This window comes from Sebastes fasciatus, chromosome 18 (genome assembly GCF_043250625.1).
Source record: "Sebastes fasciatus isolate fSebFas1 chromosome 18, fSebFas1.pri, whole genome shotgun sequence".
Classification (NCBI taxonomy): domain Eukaryota; kingdom Metazoa; phylum Chordata; class Actinopteri; order Perciformes; family Sebastidae; genus Sebastes; species Sebastes fasciatus.
In genome coordinates, this window is record NC_133812.1 from 7,191,125 (window position 1) to 7,210,071 (window position 18,947).

Consider the following 18,947-nt stretch of genomic DNA (forward strand, 5'->3'; position numbering starts at 1 on the left):
GAGGTTGATGAGTGACATCCATCCACCGCCTCAGGTCAAGCAGTTGATCGCGTCTCGACCTGCACAAGCTAATGCCAGGACACTATCACAGAAATACAGCCTGTTAGACAGATGGTGGGAGACGGGGATAGAGCTCTGCCTTCCTTATAGATGGGGGGGTTGGGTGGTGGAGAGAGGAGAGAGGAGTGATACGCTGCGGTGGTAGTACCGGCACTAATACCCAACCCCCTTTGGTCCAGCAGGGGGTCTCTCTTTCTCTGCCAACTCAAGGACACCTAGAGTATAGATGCAGGGTCTTTGTCTGAGCGTGAGAGGCTGGGTAGAGGAACACCTTGAGCAGCCACAGCCTGCCGGGCGACAGCCTGCCGGTGTGATCCCCATGTTTACGCTCTCTGTATTTAACCTCCAAACCCGGCACAGTTAAGCAGCTAACATCCCCCCGTGAATGAAAGAAATACACAGACTTTCATCAGTCTGTGGCTAGAAAGCCTGCAGCCATATACCAGCATGGTGGATAAAGCCAACGCTGCATGGACACAGAGCTGAGAGTAGCCTGGCCTGTGTTAATGTACTTGGATAAATTCAATGACAAACAGCCCCAAACACTTAAACAGTGTAGAGGTGGGGTCATGTCCTCCCCACTGTCTGGCCTGTACTGTAAGCTGCACTGGGAGAGGATTAGGACATACACTATCTGATTTAATCCACTGTCAGGGGGAGGTTTACTCACCCGCAGCTCAGCACCAGCAACGTCTGAGCTTCTGCTGTCACTGAGGATGACACTTTCCTTACGTTTCAAAATCTCTCAGCATCACTGAGAGAACGTATTCACTGTGCTTAGCACCTCTTTTCACTCTTAATACCCATTCCGAACCTTACAGACTCAGCAGCCCGGCTGTGATTTATTATTATCATTGTTGTTATTGGATATATATATGTGCTTTATCCTTTTGTATTCAACTATCTTGCCACATTAGTGTGTATGGAATATTGTGTTTTTATTGTAGGATGTGACACCCACATTACAGTTGGTGACTTTCTCACTAGATTTAGTGCCTTTTCAGAACCTTTTAGTGACTTGCTGCTCAGAGTAAACTCTCCTCCGTCAGCAGCGTCTCTCCGTCTTCTCTCTCTCTCCATGCGCGCACGCAGACAGGAGTGAGTTACTATGGTTACGGGCATCAGTGGTCACCGGTGTCAGGGCTTCGTCCAGAACATTTTGAGTGTATAGCCACGGAAATACTTTTAACTTTAAGCCGATGTGAAGCTCGACAAAAAAAACGTAATGTGTGTGAATGTGAGACAGTCCTCATAACACAACAGCCTGTCAAAAACAAATACAGGTCTCAGACAGAAATGAGTGGAAAGAATAGCTGCTTGGAAGGTAGGAAAACCAATTAAATCATCTTAGATACCATGGTGTGTTTGGAAAATCATTGCAAAAATTTGATTTGTAAATTAAATGAACGCGCAAAATCTCAGGTATGTTCAAAAACAGCCTAGTCGCCAGCAAAAAATGTTGGAATTCTATGTTTTTGCAAACCAAGGTATCCTTTTATGACAAGGTTTTGGAATTTGGTAAGAGTTAAGTATACAGCAAGCGACCCGCAGATCAAGTGATGTAGTATATGGAGCAACTGTTATTGAAAGTTATGACACTTTCCTTACAGTACATTTCTAATGTGATGTGAGTAGACTGTCACATCAGATTAGACCTTGAATTTTAGCCATTAAAGATACAGTGTGTCATCCATTTCTCAGTGTAATGTATTTCTAATGCAAGCTGTAGGACCGATAGAAGCTGACAGATAGCTTAATAAGCTACTGTATGTCTGCTCCAGCTGTCTTTATAAAAAGACTTTCCTTTGGCCCGGGAGCTTTTCTGTTGTGCGGCGGCGGGCCTTTTGTCCCTGCACATTTCCTGTCATCTCCTCCGGCATTACAGCTTAACCCACAATGGCGTCATGACAGCGTACAGTACAGCGCCTGCTTCATTTCCATTAGTGCTGTGACTCAGGCTCCTTATTGTTTGTCTGCGAACACAGAGGTTAATGTCAGGTTACTCAGCAGATCTGATGTTTAAAGCGGCGGCTGCTCCCTCCGATGGAGATGGAGTGTTTTCTCTTGCACTCCATTGTCATGCCATGCCACGTCCTCATTAGCATGCATGACATGCAGGAATTCACTCAGGCACATTTGCATAAATTAGCCCTCTCTTCTGAGGAGGCGAAAGGCCGATGTAAGAGAGGAGCGCTGGGCTGAGGGGAAGTGGGAGAGCGAGTGAGGGAGGGGTGGTGTTTATGCCTGTTTATGAAAGGATATTTGGCAGGCTTCCGAAAAATGTCATGTGAACTGTCCGGGTCTGTGATTGGCCACTGCCCTGTAATGGTATCGCCTGTCCACTCCAGACGCAGAGCAGGGCTGCGTTAGCCTAAAATGGCCCCAATCTGTCACTCTGACAAATTTGTCTCTTTGTCTTAACTCGTACACTAAGTGCTGCTAACAGCCGAAATGCTTCAGACGTCACGGCCGTCAGCTAATGACCAGGAAACACTCTGTATCCTCCCTGCCCTCCTCTTCTTCCTATGATGTGACTGACTCCCTTCCTCTCTCATTTTCCCCCGTGCTCTGTTCATCCTCCCTCATATTTACGCCCTCCCTCCCTCCCTCTCCCTCCCTCTCTCCCTCCGTCCATCTCTGTAATAATGCTTTCCTTCATTAGGCTGCTGTGCTGGTTGTAACAGTGAAGTAATCACATATGGTGCAGGGCGCACATAAAGATGCGCTCCCGCAGGCAGCAGCTGCTGATACTAGCTGAAAATAGATCCCTGGTACGCTCAGCACTTTTCCTCCAGCAGCTTTGCTGTTTATCAGCAGCCCTGGATGCAGCCGGCCAGCCTCATTTAAGCTACCACTGCTTCACCACTCACCATTACAGTCGACGTGGCCCAATCTACAGCAACTAACTCTGTGTGTGTGTGTGTGTGTGGGAGGGGGGGGGGTATGTGTGTGTGTGTGTGTGTGTGGGTGTAACAGTTCAGACTCTGACAGATCTCAGAACTCGCCAAGAGACACCACTTCTTTTTGCCGTCTCTCTCCTTTTTCTTCTTGTCTCCGTACCATCATGAATTAAAGCCATAAAGCTTCAAAATAAGCTTGATTTTTCAACTCATTTAAATTTGCACCACGTAGAGCGAATTTGCATGTTTGGGCTTACACCTTTTTAACGCCGTGGCCACACTGGGAACGCCAGGAGCGCGAGGCGGCGTCGCATGGCGGCTGCGCAATTCACGCGTCTGGTGTCCACACCAGCTGCGTTTCAGCTGAGTTTCTGCAGCTGCTGCTGCCAGCCCTTTCTTTCTACATAGAGTTTGCCTTTCATATTGGCCATTTCATTTCATTATAAAGAGACAGAGAAAGGTTAAGAAACGTGGTAATTTGTAAATAAAAGTAATAATCCACAATTAAAACCCCGTACTATATTCATTCATGGAGCTCTGCAAGTCACTGCATGTTCTACAACACTGTCCTGCACATATTTCGGAATAAAAGCCTCGTGTTAACAAATGAAGGAATTGTGTCCACAGAAAAAAACGCTTTAGGGCTTTTATTTTGAAATGAAAGCAGGAAAAGTGTTGATTTAAAAATAAATATTTACTTTTTTCAACTCCATTTTCTACAGATAGAGACATCGAAACTGTAGTAATGTTGCTGATAAGATGACAATATACAGTCAATAGATCATTTTCACTGTCTGTTGTTGCTGTCAAAAATAGGCGAGACCTCTAATCTCTAGAAGAGACGCAGCTGACACACAGCCGAGCCGGCCAGTGTGGTTGCTCTAACCTGTTAACACGGACGCCGAAATAAAAACCAACAGGTAACGCGGCCGCCACGCGCTCCTGACGTTCCCAGTGTGGCCAAGGCTTTAAGGGTGTTCAAAGAGGATCGCCCAAATTAAAGTAGATTCAAAGTGACAGTGATGCACATTATTCACTTCGTATCTTCACAGGAAAACCACCTTTTTTAATGGGACATAACACCTTTATTTTTACATCAGCTTACTCATCATGAGGAGCACCGCCACCATGTCTTCTGTGGCTCTGGATGAGCTTTGTCAAGTCTGAGGAAATAACGTGTAATATTAGATCTCTGAAGGTATTCCTCCTTTAATGCAGTAATTATAATATTGAGTTTATTAATATCATCAAGATCATTAAACTAGCACCATCAGCCTAAAGGGCACAGACAGTGTATCATCATATCATTTACAGTGAAAGAGAACATGATATTCCGATTCAATGGATTCTTTATTGCAGCAACTACAAAAATGTGTGTCTACGTACGCGCGTGTGTGCATGTGTGCATGTGTTGCAGCAGTATAGTGTAGTGGATGTGCTGCGCTCATCAGTAGAGCGGATAGTCCACTCAAAGCCTCTACCCTCCCCCCAAATCCCTCACTCTGACACACACACTCCCACCCACCCACCCACTTACCCTTGCACATGCACAAACACACATGCACACCATCCCCCCCTCACAGATATGGAGTCAGCAGCTTCCTCTTATACAATGACTGATATGCCCAGTGCTGTTGGACTGTCTGTTATAGCCAGAGCTCACTGCAAGGTGCTGTAGACCAGATGCATGCTGGGAGGCTGCAGCCACACTGGGTTAAACACAAGAAGGATGGAAGTTCAACAGGCCAGCTCCAGCTGGAGCGCACCCTGCACATCCACAAATACACAAATATATTATATTAAGTGTTTATAGTATAGTATAGTAATAGTCCCATCACACATTATATACTGTATGCAAAACAGATGTGTATTTAGCATATCACACATCTGTTAAGTACGGTGCCGGTATGATGTTTTTACATCATAAACAGTCTGTTGTCAAATCACAGCAACAAACGAAGAAATTCAGCAGATGTTAAAAGCGATATTAACATTAGAATTAAGTCCAAAATCAGACAAACACATCAAATTATTCAAGTGTAAATTTACATTTCTTTTTACAGCATGGTTGATTAAATGTGGTCGCCACTGCATTGGCAATGTAGATAAATATAATAAGGCTATACACGCAGTGACTTCTAAATCCATCTGGGAAATATTTCAAGCTGTCACGGGCCAGTTGAAAGAAATATTTAAGGAAATATTTATGAAGATTTGACAGCTGTTGCTGTCAAGAAGAAGCGCCTCACTTCACGGTAGACTGTAATTACAGTATGAAATAAGAAACACATTTATTTATAGATTTTCAAGAGGGACTCACAGATCGTAGTGGCTTCCAGGAAAGGCAATACATGAATGGTGGAAGTTACACACATACATAAGTACACCGTTAACATCATGATCTGTGACATGTACAGTAGATGTGACCCCCCCTTGAAAACAAGACGATACATCCTGATATAATACTTTTAATCATAGTCAGCACATCTCTACACGTGCAGGAGATTTTGGAGAGACAGCGCTCGCCACCACCATCATCAAAACACCAAATGAGGGATACCTTTTGGAAGAATGCTGTTCATCCCTCCAGCAGAGTTCCAGAGACTTGAAGAAACTATCTACATACATTAAAATCAAACACTAGACAATCAAAAAGAAGTTAAAAGAGCTTTTACCCCTAAACTACATTTGATGAAATAATGCAACTCAGAACGGCTTCCACAACAACAGCCAATTTTACACATTTCATTATGATATGTTTACATCCGTAATGATAATTTGGGGGCGTGGCTTTGGAAGGAGGCCTGAATGGACGGACTGTCAGTGTTGCTGATTTCTTCACTAGATTTAGGGACTTTTGGAGCTAGTTAGCAGTTAATGCTGCTGGCTGAGTTGGCGACACTGGGCTCATTTTTTCGGCGGGATTATGTTTTAAAATCTAGTATACTCTTGCTAGTTTCTCAAGATTGCCCACCTGCCTTTAATAATCTCTATAGACAGATATCTGCATATGAATGCAGAATCTGTAGCAACGGGACAAGATTTTGGTATCAGAAGACTTCAGGTTTCCGTTTGTAGTCCGAGTAGTATTGACCAATCAATGCAGCTAAATAGTCCGTGTGGAGAGCAAAAGAGGCGGAATGCATCGGTTGAAATGCAACCTGGGAACCGGCCGACTATCGTCTGTCGATGATTTAGCTTTTTATTGGTTTAAAATGAGCTTGTAAACTGGCTACTTGTGAAACAATCTGGCCGTACACGTCGTCTCTGAACTCCAGTCTTGCATCTCAATTTGATAATTGGACCGTAAACGATGAGCGGCGCATTGAAAAGGAAGTCTTGGCTGGCTTGCCTTATCTGCGGGCTACACCGGAACCTCAGAAATATAGCCCCTTGCCCACAGAGGCTTATCATCGTCAGACAGATAGCCGATGGGTTCAGACCTTAATGGTTGGAAACATCATTTACAGATAAAATAATAAAACAGTTAAAATATGAAACATCTAAATGATTAAAACTACAAGTTATGTATGTATGCTGTACAAAGATCATCGTAAACAAGTGAACGCCAGTGTGTGCTTGGATCAATCGTAGATATCATCTGATCACCGTTCCGTACAGTTGGTCCGACACATTAACCTGCAGATCATTGAGTTCAGCTGAAAGCCAAGTTGGGTGTTTTACAATTTTAAAGCTGTAATTCTCATATCTGTTCTTTAATCACATAATCCCCGTCTGTATTTTGGGGGTCATGTTCCATTCCAATTGGTACAGACACATCCTCCATTGTGCTGTTTGAGCTCCGAGCCTCCAGCAGCATGTATTATCTCTAATTTCACAATGTTTGGAAGTGAACAAGGAAGCAGTCAATAAAACATTGGCTCTCCTTAAACCTTTTAAAAAAAAAAAAGCAGCACATGTTTATTCATCTTCCTGAAACTCCACCAAACCAGATGATTTAATACATTCTTAGACTAACTCCGATGACCTCAAGCTATTTTTTTTACTGACATATTTGTGTTTCCTCATGCATACTGCTTAGTTGTTTTTCCAGGCGGAAAAAATCCACAGAGCAGATTCTGTGGTTTTTTAAAGCTTGATTACAGAAGAGGGAAAATCCTGTTTTACTAGTGTGTCTGGCAGAGACCGCTGGAACTGTGGAAGCTGCTGCAGAGCTCACACAGTGTACCGTTCCACCTCGGGTAATTTGTCTTCTTGTTTCCTCCAACAAAGGCAGCACAACAATCAGTAAACAGTGGACTCATTAAAACCACATTGTGCAGCACATCCCCTACATCTGCGAGCCTCTGTTAAGTCTTGTAAGAAAAGAACTTCACATCACTCAGCCTCTGAAAAGGGGTGCTTTGTAGAGCAAGAGTCTCAGATTCAAAGTGAACGCATTGCAGTTGTGTTTGCGAGCGCACCTTTTCTCTGCGTGCGGTCTGATTGCATTCCCCGAGCGCCTAACGGTATAATGTGTTTGCCACCAGAGAATGAATCAGGATGGAGCTGCAGGGATTGGTCGCTAGAGCCTGAGTAAAGTGATGAATGCAACCTAGTGTGAACCTCACGCTGATCTCCAAACAGCAGACAAGCCTTTGCGTTAAAGCTGGCTCCTTTCTCTCTCGTCTGTGTGTGTGCTCTGTGACAACAGCAGCGGACGGCGGCCTGGACTTGTGCAGGCTCAGGAGTTTACCTAATTATCTGGCATTAAGTCTAAATGGAAGGCTTCCCTCTATCATCCCGCGCCACATGGCCACAACGGGGATAAGCCCGTAGTCTTACAAACCATTAGGCTTTACAGGCACTTGACCTGAGGATGGAAGGGGTTGTGACACAGAAAGTGAGGCCGTTAGGGCCGTGCTCCGATCAGGGCGCTTACAGTATAGTTACTGCTGGACACGTTGTAATCAGTGTTGTGAAGGTAAAACCCCAATTAACTCAAAGTCCCAGGGATAATAGGGGCCGGTTATATCAACCCTCAATATTTTACTCATAGCAGCACCAGCAGCTTACTGTCAAGTGCCAAAAGCTGTCATCGAATGGGTTGTTCACTTATTCTTTGATCGAAAGGTTCCTGATTTGAATCAGTTATAAAAATATATATATTTAAAGGTCCCATATCATGCTCATTTTAAGGTTCATACTTGAATTTAATGTTTCTACTAGAACATGTTTACATGCTGTATTGTTAAAAAAAAAAACTTTATTTTCCTCATACTGTCTGCCTGAATATACCTGTATTTACCCTCTGTCTGAAACGCTCCGTTTTAGTACATTTCAACGGAATTGCATTGCTAGGCAACAGCTTGGGTCCATGTTTATTTCCTGTCAGCTGATGTCATTCACATACACTGCAGCCGGAAATAAACGGGGACACATTTAGAATGTTTACGTTTAAAACTGTGTTATGGTCTATATATTGTACATTTGTGACATCACAAATGTACAGAAATCCTGACGGCTTGTTTCAAATGCACAGTTTCTGAATACAGGTTGTGTGTATTTCTTCATGGATTGAGCTTTTCGATACTTTCACAGTTTTTATATAGCACCTAGACCTGCTTTATAATAAAAACATGAAAATCTCACTTTTTACAATATGGGACCTTTAACTCATAAGAACTTTGGCTTCCTTTGTTAAATGAAAAAGGCATTTCTCATGTCAATTATATATGTATCAATTATCAAAAACGTATTTGCTTGGTATCAGAGTCAAAGCTCTTGGAACTGATACCAAACCTGGAGCTAAAACTTGAAACCTGGCTACCTAGACTAGGTATAATGCACTGAACAAGTCACAAAGATCTTTGCTGTTTCTTTTTTAAGAATTACCATCACTTGGCCCTCCAGCAATGCTATTAACTACACAGATTCCTACTGTCAACAGTGAATACATGTAACTGAATGAATATAAAGCAGCACTTGTGCTGAGACATCGTACCTCAAGTATGTAAGGGTTTTGCAAATTCAAAGCCGTGACAGCAGTGGGTGTTGGCAAAACCAATGATATGACCACAGAGCAGACAGTGGTACACTGCTGGAATGTCCCACAGGTTTGTTGTTATGACCATGAGGCTGGACACACAACCTGCCAACATCCCCAGAGCACACCAGATCTTATTTACCACTGTATGGGATGTTCAGTGCTGACCTGATGAAAAGATTAACCGGTACTTTACAGTGTTTGTTTATGGTCGTCGGAGCTGTCGGGTTGTCTCACCACACTCCGAGTGCTCCGAACAATGCCTGTGCTGATGGTAATTCTGGCAATTTCCCTGTTTTTTTGCAGGTCACTGCCAGGGGATTCGCTCCATTGTTGCAGTTTGCCTACACTGCTAAGCTGTTACTCAGCAGAGAAAACATCCAGGAGGTCATCCGCTGTGCCGAATTCCTGCGCATGCACAACCTCGAGGACTCGTGCTTCCGCTTCCTAGAAGCTCAGCTGCGCAGCGAGGAGGATGGCCTACTGCTCTGCCACAAGGTGGCGGCGGAGGTGAACAACTCGGAGGATGAGAGCATGCAGTCGGAGGCGGAAAGGCCCGCCTCTCCCAAGGCGCGACGGTGCGCCGACCCCCTCGCTTCCTTCGGACACCCTGACGACGATCGGCTAGCGATTGCTATTCCCAGCAACTTCACAGATGGCCGGCTGGACTTTGATCGGCACGGATCGTCAGACCTGCCGCGATGCCCAAAGTACAGGAAATACCAGTGGGCTTGCAACAAGCACAATAATGACACCTCCTCACACACCAGTACCTCAGGTTTTCCAAGCACATTAAAGGAGAGCAGCGTTAGCGGGGCAGTGCCGGGTCAGGGCAGGCTGCCTTTGGCACAGATCAAAGTTGAACCACAGGCAGACGAAGAGGCCATCTCATTGTGCCTGTCGGGGGACGAGCAGGACGTCAGGGATAAGGACAGTGTGACGGCCATGGAGATGGATAACCCCGTATCTGTGGAGAGAAACAAGAGAACCAAGTCCCCTTCCTGCCTCCGAGCCTTCTTCAAGAAAGGGGTGGACCTCCCCAGTCTGCCCAACACATCACAGCAGCTATTCGCCAACAGACTTGTCTGCCCCCAGGACAAAGGAAACTCTCAGGGAGATCATAAAAAAGACTTCAGGCCTTTCACTGGGGAGCTGTCTGTTACATCCCCGAAGGACGCGGACGGTTTCCCCGCAGGGTTGTCCCTCAAGTCGGCTTCCTGCGACGGGGTCTGCAAACAGGAAGCTGAGCTAGATCGTCGTAGTGTCATATTTTCCTCAGGGGCCTGCAAACGTCTGGGAACACCAGCACATTCCTACCCGGGTGGGAACTCTTTGGAGATGGAGCTCACTGAGCACATGCCAAAGGGCCTGTGGGCTGGAGCCAGCCAGTCCCTCCCCACCTCCCAGACCTATTCTCCCAGCGCCACCTCCACCGAGCCCCCGCTCCTGTGCCGCCCACGGCCCAACACCAGCTGCCCAGTGCCAATCAAAGTGTGCCCACGCTCGCCGCCTTGCGAGACGCGCACCAGGACTTCCAGCTCCTGCTCCTCGTACTCCTATGCGGAGGACGGCAGCGGCGGCTCTCCCTGCAGCCTGCCCCAGTTCGAGTTCTCCTCCTCTCCATGCTCCAACGTGGCACGCTGCCTCAATGTGGACCAGCAGGAGCCGCCGGGGGACGCCCTTTTTGGCCAGGTGCGACCCAAGATCAAATGTGAGCAGTCCTACGGCACCAACTCCAGCGACGAGTCGGGCTCCTTCTCGGAGGGAGACAGCGTGCAGGAGCGAGGGCCGGAGGTGAGTGTGAAACATTGTCTTTCACATGTAACACACAATGTAGCCATTACTCTCAATTCCACCATGGCTAATTATATCGCAGTGCCCTGCTCTCCAGGTCTGCATTAGCAGTCATTAAATCATCATGTAATTGAAGCAGGAGTGTTCAGTACAAGATTTACAGCATCACCAAAGGGCACAGATGTGCTTTGATATTATTAATCTGCTTTATGCACTGCTGGAGATCTGTGTAATGAGTCTGAATATGTGAGCCCAAATGCACTAGGACAAGCTAAATTCAGGAGGCTGTTTTTGTTTTTTTAAGACTGTGATTGGTTCATCATCTTAGCCGTAGAGTAGCCTGTACAGTTGTATGTGTGAAAAGCACCGCGGGCGATTGAAGGCTCAGGATTCTCTCCCAGGGTAGAGCTGCCCTCTGAAGTGATTCCCTTCTGGCTCTATCTGTCTCCCTGCCAGTGCCAACTACCCTAACTAGCTCATTTTATCCCAGCAGAAACACTGACATCTATAATCCGCCCCTATAAATATGCATATGCTAATTCTCAGTGAAAGCCGAGGCCGACTTCTGACATTTCTGATCTATCGACAATTAGCAGCAATACCCAGCCGCGGCGAAGGTGTGCAGTCGCAAAGGCATTACAAGCAAACACATTACAAGCAAACACATTACAGCAAGCGATGTGCCGCGGCCGTAAAGATTTAATGGCCGGCGGTTTGCAGTGAGTTGAATGTGTGTGTGTGTGTGGGCGAGGCGAGAGGGTTCAGCTGAGTCTCATGACGGGACTGTAAGCGCAGCTCCACAATGCTGACAAGGATGAATAGCCAATCCTCTAATCATCCTCCCCTAATCCACCCGGGCGGGCAGACGTCCTCCAAGCTGCAGACTAGACGACTGTTGTTGTTTACCGGGTAAAGATCAGTGAGGGACCCTCTAATGCAGCACAGCGCAGGTGTAATAATATCAAAATGAGCACATTTCCCACCTGAGGGAAAGTAAAAGGCATTAAAATCAATTTAGAAAATAATAGCTTTGCTTCCTCATAGCGCTGCTGTGTTTACCCACGTTAATGATTGAACTTTCCATCTCAGGCTTTTCACCTGACACACATGCTGTCGGGTGAAAACCTACTAAATCCTGTTTGAAGCTTGGAAAAGGAGCTTTTTTTTGTTTGTTTCCCTCATGGTGGGGATTTGAAATGCTTTCACAATAAATTATACATCACTACAATCCTGTGTGAGGTTTCCACATGACACTAGCATGTGTCTTTCTCTATAGACTATCTATTGCAGAGCTTGAACTCACGATCGTTTTAGGCTCCAGGAGGAATGCACGTTACCACCAGGCCGTCTCGACTGTTAGCGATATTACATTCAGCGATGCTTGCTTGAGGTGCAGAATTATGTTTGATGAGCTCGGTGGAGAGGGCTGCTCTGAGTGCACAGAGGGAGCAGAAAGAGAGAGAAAGTGGTGCGTTGCCATGGTGATCAGATTCAAAGAGCAAGTCGGTGTGTTGCAAGGGGTTGGAGCTACATGACAGGATTTTTTGCTTTTCGGTGGAAAGAATTCAGTTCCGCTGCTCAAACAGAGCTGCGAGATAAAGAGGCTCAGCAGTGATGTGTAATTATTACCCTCCTAGCGGGGCAACCCAACACCCATCGCCACTAGATTTATGGGCCTTTTTGAAGGGCCTGGCTGAATGTGCCACTGTGAATTACGTGGGATTGATTTACAGCACTGAGCTATCAACCCCCAAAAATGACTAGGAGACATTTCAGTTCCCCTTTTGTCATGTCTTTGTGTGGGTATGACTGTGTTTTATGTGTCAGCCATTGTTGTCGCTCCATTACTCCACACACAATATATCCTCCGTCAAATCTCTATTGACTTACACAGGGTTATCTGCCAGCTTTCCACTCACTATCACTACAGGCTGTGTTGATAAGATCCTTCATGAATGAATGTTTCCCTAGATCTGCCTGCAGCTCTACAGTTTACTGCCTTTAAAGTGGAGGTCACAGAGAGGTATACTTATAAAAGTGAAGCTCAGTGTTAGGTTACTTTATGTGGTGGAGAAGTGCTACCTCATGCTTCCTGGGCCACTTGTTTTCCTACCACCCCCTCTCTGTAATTTGTCCCTTACAAACAAACATGGAGGAGGCCCGGCCTCGCTGTGTTTGCAGAGCAAATGGCAGAGGAGGGGAAAAGCAGCTTTGGGGTAAAAATAGCAGCAGCAGCAGCAGCCCTGGACTGCGGACTGGACACAGTGAATCCCCGATGAGGAAGGAAGTCGTTAAAGTACAGGGCAGTCTGACCGAAGCCTAGTCATTCAAGGTAGCCAGAGTCACTTGAGGTCTCTCTGGGCAGCTCCTGCTCTGTGGTTATGGCCTGTTGCGTTTATATGAGCCACATCTGAGAACCATCAGCAGTTCCATATACAGTATATATGTACAGCAGACAGCAGCACAGAGACTAGGCAACTTTTGAAAAAAGATGAACTTCTTACAAATGAAAAGTTGGACCAAAGTGTGGCTCTTTGTCCCACTATAGTTTAGATCTGGCTCAGAGTATTATGGTCTTACTTGTTATGACAGTAAAGCAGGGGTTCTCAACCTTTTGTAACTCGATGCCCACTTCTGATTGTTAAAATAATTCCGAGGACCACCTTCCCAAATAAATGACAAGCTGGGCTATAAATATGTGTTATGCCACTGTCAGATGTAATGACCCACATAAATATTTACCCTCACCCATCACTCCATGCCATTATGAATCCAAATTATTCAGGGTCATATTTCCTCACCACACGCTTTTGGAGCTTTTACTGATGCAGAGTTGTCTCCAAATGCTCCGTTTTGTGTCACTGCATCCGAGACATATATACGTCTCTAAAGGGGAGACTCGTGGGTCCCCATAGAACCCATTTCCATTCACATATCTTGAGGTCACAGGTCAAGGGACCCCTTTGAAAATGGCCATGCCAATTTTTTTCCTTGCCAAAATTTAGTGCAAACTGGCTTACTGTTATGGCCTTGATTTCAGCTCTTTTGCCTTAGCTACCCAGCAGACCCATGACAAGGTCACAGCTATATGGACAGCGCTGAAGAAAGAGAGTTTGAGTACTAAGATCCTCGCCGCTGCCACCAGCTGAGAATGTGTCATGCATCTCTTACACGGCTGCAGCAGTCTGTCTCCTTCCCTCTTTGTGTCTCTCAGAGCTCCGGCTCCTGTGTGTTGCAGTGTAGGCGTTGAGCTCATTCTGCCGTATTGTCTGGCCACAGCGGTAAAAATATTGATCTCATCTCGCGAGTGGGAGGAATGAGGAAGTAGTCCTGATACATCAGCACATTGTTTGTTTGTTGTTTTTTTCGCTATCAGGCAAAACATGAAATAGAATGAACGTGTGACAGGAAGTGCACAGACCTTAATATCAGTCCTGCTACCCGTGCACGATGCCAGAGAAACCTTCGCTCTACTCTAGATATGATGTGGCTGTGGTCTGAGTCTGCCGTGCCATTCATGTTAGCTGTTTACTTGTTTCAGTCATATCCAATGATAGTGATAATGGTAGAAGATGTCAGATGAAATCCTAGTAACTGATGTTCCCCTTTCATCCCACTATGGCACTATGGGTCTTTTGTTAAAGCAATATGACAACATCAGTGTTAGCTGGAAAAGATATGTTCTTATACATCTTATCTGCCACACACTGTGTGATATGTGAAGGAGGCTTATTCAAGTTCAACATTATGGGGATGTTTGCCCATTCTTTTCCCTCTTAAAATTTGTATTTAACAAGGGATGTTGCATATTAAAGGTCCCATATCATGCTCATTTTCAGGTTCATACTTTCCCCATACTGTCTGCCTGAATATACCTGTATTTACCCTCTGTCAGAAAAGCTCCGTTTTAGTGCATTTCAAGAGAATTGCAACGGAATTGCGTTGCTAGGCAACAGTTTGGGTCCATGTTTATTTCCTGTCAGCTGATGTTATTCACATACACCGCAACAGGAAATAAACTGGGACACATTTAGAATGTTTACGTTTAAAACCGTGAAACGGTCTAAATATTGTACATTTGTGACATCACAACACAACGGCTTTTTTCAAATGCACAATTTCTGCTGTGTGTGTGTTTCACGCAGAGGGAGACTTGTTAAAAGGAGTGCTATTTACCCAAACATTTCACTGTGAGGTCTATATTTATCTAGCTTGATGCATTCACAAAAAAAATGTATTATCAAGGTGATGAGATACAGCGCTCTCTTCTTTACCCTCCCAAATCGCCCCTCTAGCGTATACGCTGTGGGACAAATATAGAAGATATTTTTGCTCTCTTATTTGTCGTGTCTGCAGAGTAGAGTGTGTGTGAATTGGTGCTGAGTTACAGTATAGTACGTGGGCCCTCAGGGCCAGCCGGGGCACAGAAACAACCCTATTCCTCGGCAGGGCCTTACATCCTGTGGTAGTCCTGGAAGAACTGAGACGTTTAGCGTCCAGCTACCTCACAGCGGTAATCTGCGAGATTCTTGTTGTGCTGATTTTGGCTGCGTCGTCGCAGCTTGGCGGCTCGTGCTGTGGTGTTTTTGCACTTAGATTCCCAGAAATAACTTGGCCATCGAACAATGTGTCCAGTACTGCAGGTTTTGGTGTAGTGTTGATGTTTTTTAGATTTTCTGTTGATGAAGTTTGACACTTTTTTTTTTTTAAATAACTGCACATTTCTTCTTATGTGTATAAAGAAACTGCAGATGCTGCTGCCAGTGAAGGATTAGATGATATGTCTACGGATATCTCTACATCTCTACATGACACTGAATGCTTCTTAAACAAAAAATGCTTTTTATGAACCTAGTACAGGCTACATTATTCAGCCAGACAGCAGCAAAACAGTTTATTTATCTGAAAATGTTGCAGATTATTACTTTAACCCTCGGGACAGAACTACCAAACCTCTCCGCATTATCTTCATTTAAGATCTGACTCAGCTTGTGATGCTTCTTTATAAACCCATTTACAAGCATGTGAGATGTAACAGGGTTAATTACAGAGATAGCATGAAGCTCAAATGTGCCGATTCGTAAAGCTCATGTTACGAGATAAGGTCTCATTTAGTTTGGATGAGATAAGGGACAAGTATTACACAGACCTATAGACCAGAGGTGTCAAGCAGCAATCGTTTTAGAAAATACCTCAAACCGTCAGAGGAAACATCCGAGTGTTGATAGCCCCACAGAGTCTGTGTGAAGTCAGCAGGTCAAGAGACTACAGGTGAGCGCAGAGAACAGTGACCTCCTGGCAGCCCGGGGTCATCCATCGAACCGAACTGTCCCACCTCAGGTCTCCACCTGCTGCATCCTCACACACACTGCACAAATATCCTACTTAGCCAGTCCTCACATCTGCAATTCAAATTTAAAAGTTGTTTTTTTAGTGAAAAATCGGACAGGATTGGATTAGATCATTTTATGCAGCAAGAATATAATAATAATGTGGTTTTAAAGGGACGCTCTAAGAATAGGGGAATAGGTTTATTTGCTTTCTTTCTGAGAGTGAGATGAGAGGACTGATATCAATCTCACGTCTGTGTGTTAAAGTTACTATGAGGAACTTTTAACTGGTTATGACACATTCTCAATCTAATCCTCCATATGACCTCCATAAGTAAACGAGACCACCAGCGAGAAGGTATTGGCTATTTCTATATAGTTATTCTTAATGCTTGCAGAAATTCTTTCAGCTCAGACTCCAGCGGCGACCAGCCCACCGCGGACAGACTGTCAGTCTGTATAGAGACTGGAAGCAGGAGGAAACAGCTAGCCTGGCTCTGTCTAAAGTTCAAAAATACACCTACCATCACTTAAAGATCACTTATTTAAACATGTTGCCTTGTTTGTTAAATCTATATGCTGGAACTATTTCTTGTCAAACAGCAGCTTAGTCATCTTAGTGTCTCCAGCAGGGTTACATTTAAAGGTCCCATATCGTGCTCATTTTCAGGTTCATACTTGTATTTTGTGTTTCTGCTAGAACATGTTTACATGCTGTAATGTTAAAAAAAAACTTTATTTTCCTCATACTGTCTGCCTGAATAAACCTGTATTCACCCTCTGTCTGAAACGCTCCATTTTAGTGGTATTTCAACGGAATTGCAACGGAATTGCGTTGCTAGGCAACAGTTTGGGTCCATGCACATCCTGTCAGCTGATGTTATTTACATACACTGCAACAGGAAATAAACTGGGACACATTTAGAATGTTTATGTTTAAAACCCTGTAACAATCTACAAATTGTATATTTGTGACATCACAAAAGGACAGTAATCCTAACGGCTTGTTTCAAACGCACAATTTCTGAATACGGGCTGTGTGTATTTCTCCATATATTGAGCATTTTGATAGTTTAACAGTATTTATAAAAAACTTAGACCTGCTTTATAATATAAAAGACCTGAAAATCTCACTTTTTATAATATGGGACCTTTAACATTGTAACCTACATTGCTAAAAAGAAGTCCAATTGGACAAAAAAAGAAGATTTTATCCACAGTTCACAAGAGTAAAACCCCAGCTGTAATAAACCAGAACCTGTATTGAATGAAAAAAATCCTTCAGCAGGTAACAAAATGATAATCTCACCCCTTTAACTGAATTTTTCACTTATATAAATAGTATTTTGAGCCTGAATTTGACACTTTGAAGCAGCGCTGGTCCTGATAACAGAAGAGCCCGACTGTTCACTCCGTACCCCATAATGACCCAGAGACAGAGAGTGACTGCTGGTATAGGGAGGAGGAATGACGAGAACTGAGAAAGATGTAAATCCAGAACAGTTGGGTGTGAATTTATGACCACTGCCGAGGCGTATACTCTGTCATCCCAGCCCTGCTGCTGAACTGGGTCTCGTGGTGAAGCGGTTAAATTTAGCCGTCCCCTGCGTACCGGTGACTGGTGGATGAAGGGGGGGAGAAAGAAACCATCACAAGGTCGCAGCGTCTCCTTTGCCTTGTTTTTCTAGCCTGGTTTGGGCCAAAAGATCCCATCGGACCCTGTCTCGGCAGAGGGAGAAAGCTCACGCCTCTGTAAGCGCCGTGCATTATGGTACACGGAGTCATCTTCTCCTCTGCTTCAGATGAAAGCGGATGGTTTATAGCTTTCCCCCCGCTCCTCTCTTTGAGGGTGGAGTTGCCATGCCCTGGCAAAGTAGCGAGAGCCGAGTGTGGCCTTGAAAGCTCAGGTCATTATTTATTCATATGTCTGCATGCAGATGTCGAGCAGAGATGAGAAATAGGGCTCCCGGCGGCTCAGAGGGCTGCACTTCTAATGAGGAAACTAAAGCCATTTTCTCTCTCAGGGACAGATTGACATCTACATTTGCTCTTCGCTGAGGAGTAATTTTTGATTCTGTCATGAGTAGGCACCTTGCTTTATCTCCACCGCTGTGTACCGTCTGGTGGGAGAAACAGAGCCGAGCCACCTCTATACCGCAGCCTCTATGGCTGTAGTCATCTGAGCGGTTCAGGGTCTCCGGGGAGCATCTGGCCCCGGCTTGAGCAGTCAGGTAGAGTGGAGAGTGTGGAGTCGCATCGCTCGCTCCCCTTCTCTCCTCTCTTCCTCCTTTGTTTGACTTCCTGCACTCCTCAGAGGCAGCCACGGGGAAGGAAAAGGGAAAGGGAGCGGAGAAAGAGAGCTGCAGCTCCTCTCATCTCTGCCAAGCTCTCCGGCTGTCTTCCTCTGGCTCTTTGTTGTGCCTCCACTGCTTCACTCGCTTGCCTAAAGCTGCAGATCCCTGGTGCACACAGATACCGCTGGGGTGGATCTGCCTGTGATGTGCTTATCATAAGGTTTGCCATCACCTGAGGGAGAGAGGCCGACTTATTGTTGCTCTCTCCAAACTGAGAAAAAGAGAATAAACACACACACAACCTTGATGTGGTGTCGTATCAATGAAGAGAACACCACACAGCTTTCTGATTTTTGGTTTTCTAAAATCACTGCTGCGTTTATTCCACTAATTCTTTTGTTCTGCAGCCTGTGAAGGACGCTGCTAGATATTGATGCCCCGCAGAAATCACCTGACACTGATTTTAGATCAGGTTGACAAGTCACTGCCCCCCTCAATCTGTCATACTGGCACCTTTCCAGGTGCTAAGGGACAGATGGAGAGGGACTCTTTTCTTGGATCACCTTTTCCCCCTCTGCTTGAG

The 18,947-nt window shown here is 45.1% G+C and overlaps 1 protein-coding gene across 5 annotated transcripts in view; it reads left to right on the plus strand.

Annotated features, from left to right (window-relative positions):
- Positions 1–18,947, plus strand: part of bach2b (BTB and CNC homology 1, basic leucine zipper transcription factor 2b) — a 99,793-nt gene that overhangs the window by 70,795 nt on the left and 10,051 nt on the right. For all 5 annotated transcript variants that reach the window (XM_074614734.1, XM_074614735.1, XM_074614738.1 and 2 more), the window contains one exon: positions 9,253–10,740. In XM_074614734.1, the coding sequence (XP_074470835.1) occupies positions 9,253–10,740 (1,488 nt within the window). The remainder of the gene's footprint in view (positions 1–9,252; positions 10,741–18,947) is intronic.